Source organism: Notechis scutatus, chromosome 14, assembly GCF_049901735.1.
Source record: "Notechis scutatus isolate UNSWTSFEM ecotype Mainland chromosome 14, rNotScu1.2, whole genome shotgun sequence".
NCBI lineage: Eukaryota > Metazoa > Chordata > Lepidosauria > Squamata > Elapidae > Notechis > Notechis scutatus.
The window spans coordinates 8,569,270-8,586,310 of NC_142022.1; the positions used below are offsets into that span (position 1 = coordinate 8,569,270).

The 17,041-nt window shown below is 46.6% G+C and overlaps 1 protein-coding gene across 2 annotated transcripts in view; it reads right to left on the bottom strand.

Annotated features, from left to right (window-relative positions):
* Window positions 1-7,580: 7,580 nt before the first annotated feature.
* Window positions 7,581-17,041, bottom strand: part of EFNA3 (ephrin A3) — a 36,950-nt gene continuing 27,489 nt past the window's right edge. Inside the window, exons 2-5 of one of the 2 annotated variants that reach the window (XM_087943758.1) lie at window positions 13,051-13,340; window positions 10,261-10,326; window positions 9,717-9,794; window positions 7,581-8,946 (exon numbers count right to left, since the gene is read on the bottom strand). In XM_087943758.1, the coding sequence (XP_087799884.1) occupies window positions 8,825-8,946; window positions 9,717-9,794; window positions 10,261-10,326; window positions 13,051-13,340 (556 nt within the window). In that variant the 3' untranslated portion in view covers window positions 7,581-8,824. The remainder of the gene's footprint in view (window positions 8,947-9,716; window positions 9,795-10,260; window positions 10,327-13,050; window positions 13,341-17,041) is intronic. The other variant, XM_087943759.1, reaches the window with a different exon arrangement.

Here is a 17,041-nt window from a genome sequence, read left to right on the forward strand (position 1 = left end):
CAAGGCTGTTTTGACGGCCCGACAACTTTGCTCTGGTTGATTCCATAATGGGCCATTGATTATGGCTAATGTTGCACGCACAACATGCAACACAGTTGTGTATCGGTGTGCGGCAATGCCAAGAGAGGAGGCTGCGGTAAGAGAATTCCCCCTTGGTCCTGCAGCCGAAGAGCAAATTCCGATTTTATTTTTATTTGATTTATTTTTGGGGGGCAAGGGTTTCTCGCCAGTGACACAACGCCGTGGGGAAAAAAATTCTGGATTTTTTTGGGGGTGCGTGTGTGTGTGTGGAGCCCCTCCTGCATTCAAAATGTATTTCAACGTATTACAAGCTGGAAGCCAGACCCAAAATGAGATGTTAAATAAAAAAATCAATAAAAATAAAAAGACATTCTTCTCTATCCATGTTAAGAATAGTTGAGATATTAAATCGATCTATATAAAAGAGAAATACCACTTATGTTCCTCTTGGCTTCTAGGGGCTCACTAAGAAAGGATATTATTATTATTATTATTATTATTATTATTATTATTATTATTATTATTATTATTATTATTATTACTGTTGTTACTATTATTATTATTATTATTATTATTATTATTATTATTATTATTATTATTACTGTTGTTACTATTATTATTGTTGTTGTTGTTGTTGTTATTATTATTATTATTATTATTATTATTATTATTAGGCTCTGATGCTAAGGAGTTCTACTCCCCCTCCCCACCTGGAAAGAAATCTCTTCCAAATGCAAAACACAAGCAGAGGAGTTTCAGTTTCAGTGCACCAAGCAGCTTTAGTACAGCACAGTTGAGCTAAGCCACACCCAGGCTCCTTGCTGTCTCCTTCTTTGCTCACACAGCAAATACTCTTTCAGTTTCCAAACAGCCCTCAGCTCTCTCACGCACTTACAGGACGCTAGACAGATGAATACCGATGGATGCTGGGAGGCAGAGGCAGAATTTTCCCCCCCTCCTTATTTTCCTCCCCAAAAACTAAGCCCACATCACATAGTTTCGTAGTGAAGCACAGGGATCGAACTAGTAAATAATACAAAATAAAAAAAATAAAACAACATCCTTCTCTATCCGTGGAAGAAGAGTTATCAGCTTACAATCGTTCATTCAACGATAGGATGACGGTCAGCGAGTCACAGTTCGTTTAGTGACGGTTTGAAGTTTATCCCGGCACTGGAAAGAGTTGACATTTTTCCACACTTCACGACCGTTGCAAGCCCCCATCGTGATCAAACTCCAAATGCTTGGCCACTGATTAGTATTTATGACGGTTGCCATGACTCCAGGATCCCCTTTGCCAACCTTCTGGCAAGCCAAGTCCGTTGGTAGGGGGCAGCCAGATTTACTTAATGACCATGGGACTACTGAAAGGATTCGCTTAAGAACGGACGGCAAGGAAGGCGGTAAAACGGGCGAGATTCCGCTGATGTCTCACTTAGCGATGGGAATTTGGCCCCCCGTTGCAGTCGTAAGTCGAGAACGTCCTGTAGGTTCTAAGGGTCTAATCCTCGAGTTACAACTGTTCATTGCGTGGTGGCCGTTCCAAAATACAAGGATGCCCTTTACAACTCTGTGTGTGTGTGTGTGTGTGTGTGTGTGTGTGTGTGTGTGTGTGTTAAAGCTGAAATGCATGCAAACTTTCCCGTGTCGAAATCCAAGTGGTGTGACCTTGTGTTAAAAAGGAAAAAAAAAAAAAGAGAGAACCAGGTGATAACACAATTTATGACTCAGGTTGCAAGTTTCAGGATTTCTGACACGTCTTGCATGGCGAGGGAAAGGGAGAAAAAAAACTGGGAAGGTGTGATAATTAACCAGGAATGAAAAGAAAATTTTTTGTTTTGTGTGTATGCGGTGTGATGATATGTATGTGTCCGTTTGTTTAGAAAGCTCGGTTAGGGGTGTGCGGGATTTAAAAATCCATGTGAATTCCCCTTTTTTTTTAAAAAAAAGAAAGGTGCTTTTTGGAAGCACTCACAAAAGTTCACTCATACGATAATAACAATAAGATTTAAAGGGGTTGCACTTCGATTGGCAACCATAGGGGGAATTTTGCTTCTGAAGAATGTTGGAAGAGAACTTATGAAATTGTAAACAAGACAGACGAAAGTATAAGTACAGTATGAATAAAAAGATACATTTAGGTAAAAGAAATACAATTGAATAAGAAGAAAATGAGATAACCATAAAAGAAAATTAAGAGAAGTAAAGGGAGAAATAGTGAGAAGTCGGAAAAAGAGGAATAAGATATGAAGTTGAATACATAAGATGAATATGCATATGAAATTGTGTCTGTATGGAAATGTGATAACCCGGAACCATGCGGTACTCAAATCAGATGTTTTATCTGTTTTGTTAAAACTTAATAAAACTTTATTTAAAAAAAAATCACCCATATAATAGCCTCTATATCTATCTATCTATCTATCTATCTATCTATCTATCTATCTATCTATCTATCTATCTATCTATCTATCTATCTATCTATCTATCTATCTATCTATCTATCTATCTATCTATCTATCTATCTATCTATCATCTATCTATCTATCTATCTATCTATCTATCTATCTCTATTCTATCTATCTCTATCTATCCATCCATCCATCTGTTTATCTATCTATCTATCTATCTATCTATCTATCTATCTATCTATCTATCTACAGGAGGAAGAAACCAGGTTTAAGCCATCATGGGCAAGCCACGTTGCACTCTTCAGGCTGTGAACAGAGGCAGCCTTTGTCTTACACTCGTGTGTACAACAACTGTTCAAACAGCCCTTTTACAAAATAATAATAACTTACCGCAGTCCTCGCTTTTATGACGGTGTTTTTGTTTTTACAACCTTGTAATCCAGTTAAAATTGGGCGCGACTCATTTAACCATTTCACTTGCTTAGCAACGGAAATTCTGCCCCACCCCTGGATTTTGGACATAAGGCGAGGACTTGCCTGTCAGGAGGGAGAACAGGAGCTGCCTGGAAAAATGTTTTGCCGAGAGGGATTACGTCAGGTTTGACCCTTGGCAAAGATGCCAAGGCAAAGGTGAAGTTGGCACCTGGCCGCCCTCTTGTAAACAGTCACATGCAAACCTCTGGAGTAGGCACACTCCGCTTGCACCCTTTGTACTATTTTTACAACGAGGTGTAAAGTGAGCTCAAGAGGAGAAAACAGCGCATGATGTATTGATTTCCAGGTTCAACGGGTAAGCACGCACGTCCGACCAAAGGGTAGCAGATGATAAACAGATCATCAGAGTTGGAAGGGACCTTGTAGGTCATCTAGTCCAACCCCCTGCCCAAACAGGAGACCCTACATCGAAGGAAGGAAGGAAGGAAGGAAGGAAGGAAGGAAGGAAGGAAGGAAGGAAGGAAGGAAATAAATAGCAAAATAACAGAATATTAGAGTTGGAAGGGACCTTGTAGGTCATCTAGTCCAACCCCTGCCCAAACAGGAGACCCTACATCGAAGGAAGGAAGGAAGGAAGGAAGGAAGGAAGGAAGGAAGGAAGGAAGGAAGGAAGGAAGGAAATAAATAGCAAAATAACAGAATATTAGAGTTGGAAGGACCTTGTAGGTCATCTAGTCCAACCCCTGCCCAAACAGGAGACCCTACATCAAAGGAAGGAAGGAAGGAAGGAAGGAAGGAAGGAAGGAAGGAAGGAAGGAAGGAAGGAAGGAAGGAAGGAAGGGAGAGAAAGGAGGAAGGCGGGAGGGAGGCAGGGAGGGAGGAAGGAAGGAGAGGAAGGAGGAAGGAGCGAGGGAGGAAGGAAGGAAGGAAGAATAGCAGAATAATAGAGTTGGAAGGGACCTTGTAGGTCATTTAGTCCAACCCCTTGCCCAAGCGGGAAACCCAACATAATTTCTGACAGATGGCAGCCCAGTCTCTTCTTGAAAGCCTCCAGTGATGGAGAAGGGAGGGAGGAAGAAAGGAAGGAAGGAAGAAAGAAGAGAAAGGAGGGAGGAAGGAAGAATGGCAGAATAAGAGTTGGAAGGGACCTTGTAATCTAATCCAACCCCTCCTTTTTTTTCCCCAATACCATTATAATTTTGAATGGGCATTAAAGGAACTGTCCTAAATTGAATTCACACCATGGGGCTTAACAAACCCGGGAAGCTCATTCGGACGATACGTCGCACCTGAACTAGCTAGAGGAACGGCTGGAAGGGAGACGGGGGTTGGGCTAGATGACCCCGCGGTGGTCCTTCCAGGCCTACAATTGATCAGGTGGGCTTGAAACACAGCTGCCCCATTTTTAGGTGGTGGAGCGTGGCAAAAACCCATTCAGGATGGAGATTCTTGGGGGGGGGGGTTTGTACAGAAATGGTAGGAAGATTGGTTTCTCTTCCTACCCCCCCCCAAAAAAACCCCCCCCTATTAGCAGCCCCACCGAATTCAGGGTTCATTCTGGGACGCTGAGATATTTCCACTTGGGGGGGTTCAAATCAGATACTTTGGGAGTTGCAACGGGTTGGAAAGAGGACCCCAAAACTCTTCCTCCCCTCTTTCTTCTACTTCTTGCAGGTGTGTGTGTGTGTGTGTGTGTGGAACGACAGAAATGAGACACAGTCACACACACACCCCGTACACACACTGCCCGGCTGCGCTTGTTTATATTCCCAGGACCAGTCTAACCAGTCCACCAGAATGTACCCAAACTGGGCAAGCTCTGACTTGCGTCTCTTGGTTAGCTGTTGGGTGCGAGGCCTGGCTACAACTGTCCAAAGGTAAGTAGTAGGGCAGCTACACACACACACACACACACACACACACACACACAGATCAACTCCACCCTAACGGATTTTTTTACCCATCCACTCTGGAGTGGGCTAGATATTAATTAGGGCTTATATTGGGTGCACGTGCAAAAATAAAAATAAAAATAAAGCTAGGTCTCATTTCCAGGGTAGGTTGTATTTTCAGTGGGTGGGGGGCGAAACGGGGGGAATTATTATTATTTGTACGGCCCCAAGAGCCCTTCCAAGGCATCCCTGGACGAGGGAAAGAGGCCGAGGACTCAGGATATCAATTGCATCAGCCACAAAAACGTCCCCAGAGACACGTCATGTCGGGATTTGCAAAGGGTGGGTGGGTGTCTGCAAAAACAGCACCCCCCCTTCCTCTCCGTCTCCCCAAAAGGTGAGGGATGAACCGTTCCGGAGTGCTTGTGATTCATCGACCCCCGCAGGGGAGGAAAAAATAAAACTGATGTGTTGTTTTGTGTCGGGAACTGGGGTTTCCCAGTCAGGTCACAACCTGAGCAGACAGGTATCCATCACAGTTTCCATCCATGTCATCTCTGCCCCCCGTCATCCGGAGCGGAAGGGGAAAACTACCGCGACCCTCGTCCCCAGCTTGCCCCGTCCGATGGGAAGACGGGGACGATAGGCCCTGGGCACAACCGCGTAGGAAGAAGGGCTGCAGGGTTTGGGTTTGGGGTAGTCGAGAGAAAAGGAGGGCTAGGAGGGATGTGATAGCGGCATTGCAATATTTGGGGGGAGGCTGCCCCAAAGAAGAGATTGGGTTGGGGGCGGGTCCAACTTATTATCCAGTCAGTGGCTGAGTGGATGAATTTTGATCCTGGGGATGCTGCAGTGTTAAGTGTGAAAAGAGAAGAAGAAAAGGAAGAAGAAGAAGAAAAGGAGGAGGAAGAAGGAGGAGAAGGAGGAGGAGGAGGAGGAGGAGGAGAAGGAGAAGAAGAAGGAGGAGGAGGAGGAGAGAGGAGGAGGAGGAGGAAGAGGAAGAGGAAGAAGAGGAGGAGGAGGAGGAGGAAGAGGAGGAGGAGGAGGAGAAGGAGGAGAAAGGAGGAGGGAGGAGAAGAGGAGGAGGAGGAGGAGGAGGAGAGGAGGAGGAGGAGGAGGAGGAGGAGAAGAAGAAGAAGAAGAAGAAGAAGAAGAAGAAGAAGAAGAAGAAGAAGAAGAAGAAGAAGAAGAAGAAGAAGAAGAAGAAGAAAGGAGGAGGAGGAGGAAGAAGAAGAGGAAGAAGAAGAGGAAGAAGAAAAGGAGGAGGAAGAAGAAAAGGAAGAAGTGGAAGAGGAAGAGAAGAAGCGGAAAAGAAAGGGAGGAGTAGAAGAAGTAAAGAAGAAGAGGAGAAGTAAAGCAGGAAAAGAGGAGGAGGAGAAAAAGAAGCAGCGGAGAATTAGTAAAGAAGAGGAGGAGGAGAAGAAAAGAAGAAAAAAATGATAAAAAGCCCCAAGTTGCTTTTTTTAAGTGCTGTTGTAACTTCAGAGTGGTTGTAAATCAAGGATTAGCTGTCAATGGAATTGGGGACGGAGGAAAAAGAGAATTTAAAGGTAAACCGTGGCCGGCTTTTGACTCCTTCCTTCCCATTAAGTGGTGAATAATCAGACATACCAGGGATTTTCAGACCCATTCCTGCCACGGAGCATCAAAATGCTTGTTACCAAATCTGCCTTGTACTTTGTTCTGTACCCAAAAATAAAAAAATAAATCAAGCAAATGTATTCAGTGCACTGGACATAATCGGATTACACAAGCTAAACGGCGTTTATTTTCCATCTTGTTAAAAGGAGATGAAAACCAAGTCGGCCTTCATCCTGAACTCTGGACCGGAGCGGAATAATTCACGTTGGCAGCTCCCATGTGCCCAACCCACTTGGCTGAACCTGTGGATTTCTTGACCTAATATGGAAGATTTATTGACTTGGGGCCGGAGAAATGGAGAAGAAGAAGAAGAAGAAGAAGAAGAAGAAGAAGAAGAAGAAGAAGAAGAAGAAGAAGAAGAAGAAGAAGAAGAAGAAGAAGAAGAAGAAGAAGAAGAAGAAGAAGAAGAAGAAGAAGAAGAAGAAGAAGAAAGGAGAGGAATGGGAGGAAGAAGTAGAGGAGGAAGAGGAATGAGAAGGAAAGAAAGAGGAAGAAGGAGAAAGGAAAGGAAAAGGAGAAAAAGAGGGAGAGAATGAGATGTCCATCAATGAAAAAGGCCCACCCTCCTCCTTGTTTATCCACCCAGAAGGGAATGAAAAGATGGGAGAGGAATGAGACCAAGAAGAAAAGGAAGGGGGTAGAAATGGAAGGAGGAATAGAAGATGGGGAAGGAAGAAAGAAGGGAATGGGAAGATGGAGGAGAAAGAAGGAGAAGAAGGAGAAGGAGAAGGAGGAGAAGGAGAAGGAGGAGGAGAAGGAGAAGGAGAAGGAGGAGAAGGAGGAGGAGGAGGAGAAGAAGAAGAAGAAGAAGAAGAAGAAGAAGAAGAAGAAGAAGAAGAAGAAGAAGAAGAAGAAGAAGAAGAAGAAGAAGAAGAAGAAGAAGAAGAAGAAGAAATTAAAGAGAGCAGAGGAATGGGAGGAAGAAGTGAAGGATGTGGAAGAAGTGAAGGAGGAAGAGGAACGAGAAGGGGAAGAAAAGAAAGAGGGAAAGGAGAAAGGAAAAATAGAAAAAGAGGGAGAGAAGAAACCAAAAGAGGAAGAAGGGGAAAGGGAAGAAAAAAACAAGTTATTCATCAAATCCCCAAATCCTTATTTCCCCCCCCTCCCCCCGCATCAACCCCATCTATAACCAATGAAGACCCCCCAGGACGAGAAGAAAGGAAGGGACCACGCCATCGTATCTTTTTTTCTTCACCTTTTATTTAAATTTTTTTTTTTAATAGACTAAGAGGAAGTATATGAAAACGACAAGCCAAAGTTCTTTGGGGGGAAAGAAACCCAATAATAATAATAATAATAATCAAAACCCCAAGCCCGAAAGTTAAGAAGAAGAAAAACAAAACCAAAAAAATATATATATAATAAACCGTAAAACCATCCAACACACGTACACGCCGAGAGAAATCTTCATCGTCAATATTTTAGTTTTGCCCCCATTATCATCATCTTCGGGGTTTGTTTTTTTCACCGCGTGGATTTGGCCGTCCCTTTTACCACTTGCCCCCCACCCCCAAACTCCCCCCACCCCAAAGGAAAAAAAAGTGACGGTGCCACTTGCATAGGTTTGGTCTTCACAGAAGACAGACAGGAAGAGCTGCCCCCCCACCCCAAAAAAAAAAACCCCCTATGAGAACAATTTCATATAATCTATAGACACAGGATAATAAGGGTGCCTCTCTGTACAGAACACATACGAGATATGTACAGGATTCCCCCCTTCCCAAAATAGCGGGTGTCCGTCGACCTCAAGGTGCGCACTGGGAGACGCCGTGGACACCCCAAAAATCTCGGGCATCGGAAGCTCCGTGGGGGCACAACGCCCCCTCTTTCAAGCAGGGTCCTCTCCCTGGCTGACCCCCCTCCAACTCCCCCCAACAGCCAGGTTTAACAAACGGTCCGTGTCCTGATCCAAATCCTTACGGGTACGATTTTTGCGGATTCATCCGCTCGTTTTGTCCGCTTGTACGGGCGAGACGAGAGAACGAGAGGGAGACGGGATGGCGATCGAAAGTCATCGCGCTCAGGAATAGCAGAATGATATTTTTTTTTTAAAAAAAAAGGGGGGGGAGAAAAGAAAAGAGCCCCGTTTTTTTTGTTTTTGTCTTAAATTCTGGATCCCGCCTTTAAAAGCAGGGTTGTTCCTCGGCGTGTGGTGGGAAGCGGAGAAGACGGCCAAAGTGGGGATCACGATTATCCGGACGGAGGAGTGTTATGCCCGTGAAATCTCGCTGTTCTCTTCGGCGACCCCACCTTCCCACCCAGGCCTGTCAAATGTGTCTTGCTCTGAAATTTCACGGTGAATATACTTGGTTTTCTCTCTGTCCTGTGCCAACCCAACAGCCAAGGAGACCTTGAGGAAGAGACCGGGCCCCTGTGATGGGGAGGGAGCTACTGCTGGGCCCCCTCCCCCTCCAATCCACACAGCTAGGAGGCCAGGAAAATCATAAGGAAGAAAGCGACTGCCAGGGCTAAAGGCAAGTGTTCCCACTTCGGACTCGTCCCACTGATGCTCTTCTCCAGTTTGGGCATCTCGGGGTTAAAATGATCTGTATTTGGGGGAGGGGGGAGAAAGAGAGAAAGGAAGAGAAGATTAAAAAGTGGTAGGAGGGGAGGGAAAAAAAGGCGGAAGTGTAGGCCGTGCCCTCTTCCCCCGGTCAATCCTGCTCAAAACGCTGTTTCTCCACGGCGCGCCACACAGGACAAGCGACTGCGACGAGGGTGCGCCAACCCCCGAGTGGAAGGGGACCATTCGCCGCAGCCAACTCGCTGCGAAAACAACACTCCGTGGGACAATTCAACCCATCCAAAAGTTGTGTGAATTTCGACAGAACCGTGGCCAATAAGAATAGGAATAAAAGAAAGTCAGCCAGAAGGACAAAGAGTTACAACCATGTCGACAAAAACGTGCTCGCCGATGATCCCTGAATGAAACGATTGAACGAAGTTGTGAGTGCTTCAACACTGTTTTTTTAAAGAAGAGATTGGATCACCGTTGGTCTGAAATGGTGTTAGGGTCTCCTGCTGGGGTGGGGGGGTCGGACTAGAAGACCTCTAAGGTCCCTTCCAACTCTCTGTTAAAACAGCGTTGAATTGTCCCATGGCGAGTTGTCCGTACGGAGTTTTGTCCTCGGCGAGTTGTCCTAGACCCACCCTCGAGGGCCTCCAAAATTTGGGAGATCCCTCAGCCTCTTCCAGCAAGACAACCCAATCCTCAGTGGAGAGGCAGGAAGCTACATTTTTGGAGGGGTGGAGGTGGGGGGGAAATCCCAGCCCCTTCACCCCACATTTCCCCGGGCAAAAGTAGGTGGACACTCACCCAGATCCTCAATCTTCACTTCGGGCCCTATAGTGAATGGCGGAAGAGTTGGTACCACTCTGTCCCCAGAAAACGACGCTGTGGGCAGGAGAGAGGGGGGGGAAGTCATTACTTCCAAGGGGTGGTGGGATACGACAAGGACCCTCCCGGAAAGTTTTTGGCCGCCCTCCTGTCCCCAGGGCACACCCCCTCCCCAGTACAGGCTCCTACGAGGGGCGTGGTAGTTCCACGACAGGCGGTGTAAATTTTGCCCCTCGGGTTTCGTTTTTTGCGGGGAAGACGAAACGATTGTTAAGTTTTCCCGCCAAGATAAAGTACATTCCCAGACGGGGGTATGGAGGTTCAGAGTCCACCCTTGTCATCCCGGAAGGAGGGGGGGTGGGGGAGAGAAAGAAACCCCAGTCCTTTCCTGAGGACTAACGGCTTGGTTTGGGAAAGGGCGGTGCCAAATTTGGTAGTACAGATCTTGAATGCTTTTGGGCACTTTTGAGAATGTGGTGGTGGTGGCGGTGGAGGAAATGGGAGAAAGGAAGCGGTCACTCACGGGAATGGCAGCAGACAAAGACTTTCATTCGCAAGCAGGACCGGCGGTGATTGTGCGTTGGAGTGGCTAGAAAACAACAACAACAACAACAACAACAAAAGGATGGCGTTGGAGTCGGCCATCTCTGAACCGTTTCACCCTCTCCTGGCTTGGCAGGCAGCACATTTCATCCCCAGATGGGCTGAGGGATTCTTGGGGCCGAACCAGGCAGGGAAACTGAGGTGGGATGGATCAGTGGGGGGGGGAACAATGTTGGGGACCACCCCCTCTTCCTCCCTCCCCTCTCTTCTTCCTTCCTCCCCTCCTCCCCTCCCTCCTCTCCTTGGTTCCTTCTTTCCTTTCTTCCATCATCTTCCTTCTTCCTTCCATCATCTATCTTCCTTCTTCCTTCCTCCCTCCCTCCCTCCCTTGGTTCCTTCTTTCTTTCCTTCCTTCCATCATCTTCCTTCTTCCTTCCTTCCATTATCTATATTCCTTCCTTCTCTCATCTCCCTCCCTTCCCTCCCTCCCCTTCTTGGTTCCTTCCTTCCCTCCTCCACTCCCTCCCTCCCTCGGTTCCTTCCTTCCTTCTTTCCTTCCCTCTTCATCTTTCTTCTTCCTTCCTTCTTTCCTTCCCTCCTTCATCTTTCTTCTTCCTTCCTTCATCTTTCTTCCTTCCTTCCTTCTTTCCTTCCTTCCTTCATCTTTCTTCTTCCTTCCTTCTTTCCTTCCTTCCTTCATCTTTCTTCTTCCTTCCTTCTTTCCTTCCTTCCTTCATCTTTCTTCTTCCTTCCTTCTTTCCTTCCTTTCATCTTTCTTCTTCCTTCCTTCTTTCCTTCCTTCCTTCATCTTTTTCTTCTTCCTTCCTTCTTTCCTTCCTTCCATCATCCTTCTTCTTCTTCCTTCTTTCTTTCCTTCCTTCCATCATCTTTCTTCTTCCTTCCTTCTTTCCTTCCTTCATCTTCTTCTTCCTTCCTTCCTTCAATCTTCTTTCCTTCCTTCCTTCATCTTCTTCTTCCTTCCTTCTTTCCTTCCTTCCATCCTCTTCCTCCTTCCCTCCCTCCTTTCCTCGGTCCCTCCCTCGTAGCAGTCGTTAAGTGAATCCATTCACCTGGGCCACCTGAAAAGTGGGGGGCAAGCCTCTTGGGCCCCCTCAAAAAGTCACGCCCCCACATTTGCACATTGTTTTTATGAGAGGAGGAAGAAACGAGATTCACTTTATGACGAATCCGTATTGGCCAAAGGTTGAGGAAAAGCCTAAAGTTGCCTTGGTCGAGGGCTCCCCCTGGTGGACAAAAGCCATATTCTCCTGCTTCGCTCAGCCGCTAACACGGCCAAAGAGCTAAATAAACACCTCTTACTCTTAGTTTATGCAGTCGATTGCTTTGCCCCACACACAAAGCCTAAATGGAGTCCGTGATTGGTAGTCCTCGACTTATGACCACAACTGGGCCTGTGCTAAGCGAGTCCAGCTTCCTCCAGGGACTTCGCTTGTCTGAAGCCGGCTGGGAAGGCCACTCACGAAAGTGAGCCTGGCACACTGCAATCGTGGTAAATACAGGCCAGTTGAAGGGCCCAAATTCAGATCGCATGACCGTGGGGATGTGGTCATAACTCCGAGGATACGTCACTCATTTCAGCACAGTTGGGGCTTCCAATGGTCATTAAACAAGTTGAGAACTACCTGTAGAGCGTGAGAGAGTGGGGTTGTCTGAACCCGGCCAGAGGAAGACCCTTATCTTGAGATAAACCATCATTCTATGATCTAACAAACTGTGATAGACAAGTTTTGGCATTGCCCTGTGGTCTCGGGGCAAAAGCCTTTTAATTTGGTGTTTGATTTAGCCCCAGGAGACAGACACGTGTCCCATTTAACTGGTGTTTGGCCTGGATCGGGGACGTAACATGGAGTCTTCGTGAACGATAAACCCTGATCGACAAGACCATTTTGCATCATTTTTTTCAAGGCTGCTGATCCTGTCCGCTGGAAACCTGACAGCCCGGGTTTGAGACCTGGGCGTGGTGGGATGGGGAGAGTTCCCCTTCCTTGCCTCAGCTCCAGCCCACTTAGCAGTCCGAAAGCATGCAAAAGTGAGCAGATAAATAGGTACCACTTTGGTGGGAAAGTAACAGTGTTCTGTGTGCCCTTGGCATATAGCCATGCTGTGGCCGCAGGACGGTGGAAAATGTCTCCGGACAATGCTGGCTTCCTCGGCCCCTAGAGTCGGACACGACCGGACAGGTAACCTTTGACCTTTTAATAAGGGGTGCTGGTGCTCCAAACCTTCCTTCCTGGTCTAGCATTTGGCCATCAATGGAGCCGCAGTGGCACAGTGGTTGGAGTGCAATACTGCAGGCTACTTCTGCTGATTGCCGGCTGCCTGCAATTTGGCAGTTTGACTCTCACCAGGATCAAGGTTGACTCAGCCTTCCATCCTTCTGAGGTCGGTAAAATGAGGAGACCCAGACTGTTGGGGGCAAGAGGCTGACTCTGCCAACTGCTTAGAGAGGGCTGAAAAGCATTGTGAGTCTTATAAGTCTAAGTGCTAGTGCTAATCCTTCCTTCCTTCCTTCCTTCCTTCCTTCCTTCCTTCCTTCCTTCCTTCCTTCCTTCCTTCCTTCCTTCCTTCCTTCCTTCCTTCCTTCCTGTTAGAATGCAGTATTGCAGGCTGACTGCCCACAAATCTAAGTCCTATTGCTATTGCTAAATGCTTATCAGTTACTTATAAGTTTTTGGATTGCCGCTCAAAGGAAAAACACATCCCATCAAAGAAAAGGTGAGGGCAAAGGAGAGAAAGACACCCAACTCACAGATGTAGTAATATTCGTGGCCAGCGTGGAACTCATAACCCAGTGAGAAGGCACTGTAACGCTGGAACTTCTCCGAGAACTTGATGGGGCTGTGTGGGGCGCGAGGCCGGTTGCATTCCCAGCGTTTGAAGCCTTGGCTGATGTCGCATGTCTGGTACCCCTCCAGGCTCACCATGTAGAGGATGTACTGTTCCATGCGCCCCTCGGGCACCGAGGTGTTGTAATGGGGGCAGTAGATGTCCAGGTAGTCATTGACGCTCACCTGGACCGTGTAACCCTCTCGCCGTAAGCTGGAGAACGAAGAGAAGGAGGAGAAAGTTAGCTCGGGAAGAGCTGGGAGGAAGGAGCTTCCCATGAGGAGTTGTTTTTTTTCAAGGAGAAGGAGGAAGGGAAAGGGAAAGGAAAGGAGAAAGGAAAGGGATTCGTTGATAAAGATGAGTGGGTGAAAAGAAGGGAAGAGCGGAGGAGGTGAGGAAGGAAGGGAAAGGGAAGGATGGGCAAGGAGGAGGTGGGTGAAAAGAAGGAAGGAAAGAAAGAGGAGAAGATGATGGATGGATGGATGAAAGGAAGGAAGGAAGGGCAAGGGAAGAATTGATAAAGAGGAGGAGTGGGTGAAAAGAAGAAAGGAAAGAAAGATGAGTGAGGAAGGAAGGAAAGAGAAAGTTGATAAAAGAGGAGCAGGTGAAAAGAAGTTGACAAAGAGACAAGGAAGGAAGGAAGGAAGGAAGGAAGGAAGGAAGGAAGGAAGGAAGGAAGGAAGGAAGGAAGGAAGGAAGGAAGGGCAAGGAAGAATTGATAAAGGAGTGGGTGAAAAGAAAGAAGGAAAGAAAGAGGAGATGATGGATGATGGATGGATGGATGGAAGGAAGGAAGGAAGGAAGGAAGGGAAGAATTGATAAAGGAGTGGGTGAAAAGAAGGAAGGAAAGAAAGATAGGAGAAGATGAGGATGGATGCAAGAAAGGAAAGAAGGAAGGGCAAGGGAAGAGTCGATAAAGAGGAGGAGTGGGTGAAAAGAAGAAAGGAAAGAAAGAGATGAGTGAGGAAGGAAAGAAAGAGTAGAGTTGATAAAAGAGGAGCAGGTGAAAAGCAAGTTGACAAAGAGACAAGGAAGGAAGGAAGGAAGGAAGGAAGGAAGGAAGGAAGGAAGGAAGGAAGGAAGGAAGGATTATTGGGTTTGGGGCAGAAAAAAAAAAACCCTACTTTATAATCTATTTATCCAAATACAGGCTTGGCTCGCTCCGGAACGTCCTTGCTTTAAATGACATTAATGTTTCTCAGACCGCTGGGGGTTCCTCCAAATGCCCCCCTTCTCCCCGGATGATGGACAGCTCCTTAAATTGGACTGGACAGCCACCCGCAGTCGTCTTGCTCCGAGTAGCTACAAGGTTGGCGAAGCTTTCAACAACCAGACAAAACGCCGGGGGGCCTCCCCCCACCTGCCCAGATCCGTGGTGTTCCAGAAACGAGATTTTCTCCTCCTACCCCACACATCCCTTCATTCCTGTCCGTCTGACTAGCACCCATAGATTTACTTTCAAATAACTTCCATTACGCAAAGGACATTTAATTTTTTGGGTCTCCTCCGAAGGATTCCAGCCCAGCCTAGGGTGGGAATGCAACCGGTTCGCAACGGTTCGCACGAACCGGTTCATTTTTTTTGACATCTGGTTCGCTGAACCGGTAGTTGCAAACGACGGGCTGGCTCCTCCCCTCCCAGGAATCTCCAGGTGGCCCTTTTTGGATCACAGGTAAGAGCAGGGCCTGCATGGACGCTCGGGGGGGGCAAAAACAGGCCCCCCAGAGGCCAGAAACGGGCCTCCGCAGAGCCATTTTTGTCCTCCCGGAGGCTTAAGCAAATCCTCTTGAGCCCAGGAAAGGGCAAAAACGCCCCCCCCGCCTCATGGTGCAAGAGGCCTAGGCCACGCCCATCCAGCAACCTGGTGGAGAACAGGTTGCTAAATTTATTTGAAGCCCACCACTGTTCAAGTCCCGCTCCAATGGGGTAAGTTAAGCCCCCCATGAAAAGCCGCCAAGGTCTCGGACAAGCCAACTTGATACACGATGATTCAACCCTGTCCTCTTCCCTTCCTTCCTTCCCTTCCTCCCTCCCTTCCTCATTGACAGTTTGGAACAGTTTGTATTATTTTTCATCCGGATTTTTGGCAGGCGACCCCCCGTGGCTGTTTAAACATGCCTGTTCCTTCTGTTTACCGCATTAACATGTTTTTAAGATGGAATTTGAAAAGACCAAATACCTCTATCTCTATCTCTATCATATCTATCATATCTATCTATCTATCTATCTATCTATCTATCTATCTATCTATCTATCTATCTATCTATGTCTGCCTGTCTGTCTGTCTATCTATCTATCTATACTTTTATATCTATCTACATCTATCTCTCTACATCTATCTCTCTATCTCTAATCTTCTCTCTATATCTATATCTGTATCTATCTTTACCTATCTATCTGTACCTATCTATCTATTTATCTCTAATCTTCTATATCTATCTACATCTATCTACCTCTATCTCTAATCTTCTATATCTATCTCTAATCTGCTATCTCTACCTACCTACCTATCTATCTACCTACATATCTATCTATCTATCTATCTATCTATCTATCTATCTATCTATCTATCTATCTATCTATCTATCTATCTATCTATCTATCTTGCGTTTGCAATAAAAAGATAAAGACATTTTTTGGTCTCTCTTCCAAGGTAAGGAAGGAAAAAAAAAAAGAGAGGAAAAAGCAACACAACCAACCACTGCAACTTTCTGTCCAGGTCGTCCTCAACTTACAACAGTTCGTTTCGTGACCATTTGAAGTCACAATGGCATGGGGGGGAAAAGTGACTTAGGGCCAGTTTTTCACACTTACGACCACTGCAGCATCCCTGTGGACACGTGATCAACTCCCAGAATTCCCCAGTCAGCCATTTTGAAGTCTATACATCTTCCCCTGATGGCTGGGGGATTCTGGGAGATTCTGGGGAGTCCATCCATATTAAAGCATGCAAGATTCCATCCATCCATATTAAAGCATGCGAGCTGGAGGATTCTGGGAGTTGAAGTCCATCCATATTAAAGCATGCAGAGTAGAGGATTCTGGGAGTTGAAGTCCATCCATCTTGGTAAAAGCATAGTAGAGGATTCTCTAGAGGATTCTGGGAGGAAGTCCATCCATATTAAAGCATGCAGAGTAGAGATTCCGAAGTCCTCCCTCTTAAAGCATGCTGGCTGGGGGATTCTGGGAGTGGAAGTCCATCCATATTAAAGCATGCAGAGTAGAGGATTCTGGGAGTGGAAGTCCATCCATATTAAAGCATGCAGAGTAGAGGATTCTGGGAGTTGAAGTCCATCCATATTAAAGCATGCAGAGTAGAGGATTCTGGGAGTCGAAGTCCATCCATATTAAAGCATGCAGAGATTTTTCTGAGCTCCTGCTGCTCATCCTTAAGCACCTGCCTAAGCGGCTTCAGGTGGAGAAGCCAGATTTTTCTCCCAGGTTTGCAAAAGCGGACTCTCTCTCTCTCTCTCTCTTTCTCTCTCTCTCTGCCTTGTGAGGGAGCAGCTTCTCTGCACACACATACACACACCCCACCTGATCCCCTTGTGGGGGTTGGTTCGAAGAGCACCCGGGGGGGATTGGGGGCTCTGGAGAACAGCGGCCTCCATCTTCCCCTGCGGGGAAAGGTTGAAGAAGAAGCAGCAGTGCCGAAGATGCTCACGATGTCAAGAGGTACTAATTGCAATCTTGGCGAGGCAATTAAGGCAAGGGAGCTGGGGAGGAAAAGCAGGTGATGGTGTGTGTGTATATGTGTGTGTGTGTGTGTGTGTGTGTGTAAAATCTGAAGACATCACAGGCTAAACAGTTTTCCTCTGCCCTCCTGTTGCTTCTTTCTCTGCTGAGGTAGCACAAGTCTTCCTTAATCATTTCCTTCCTTCCTTCCTTCCTTCCTTCCTTCCTTCCTTCTTCCT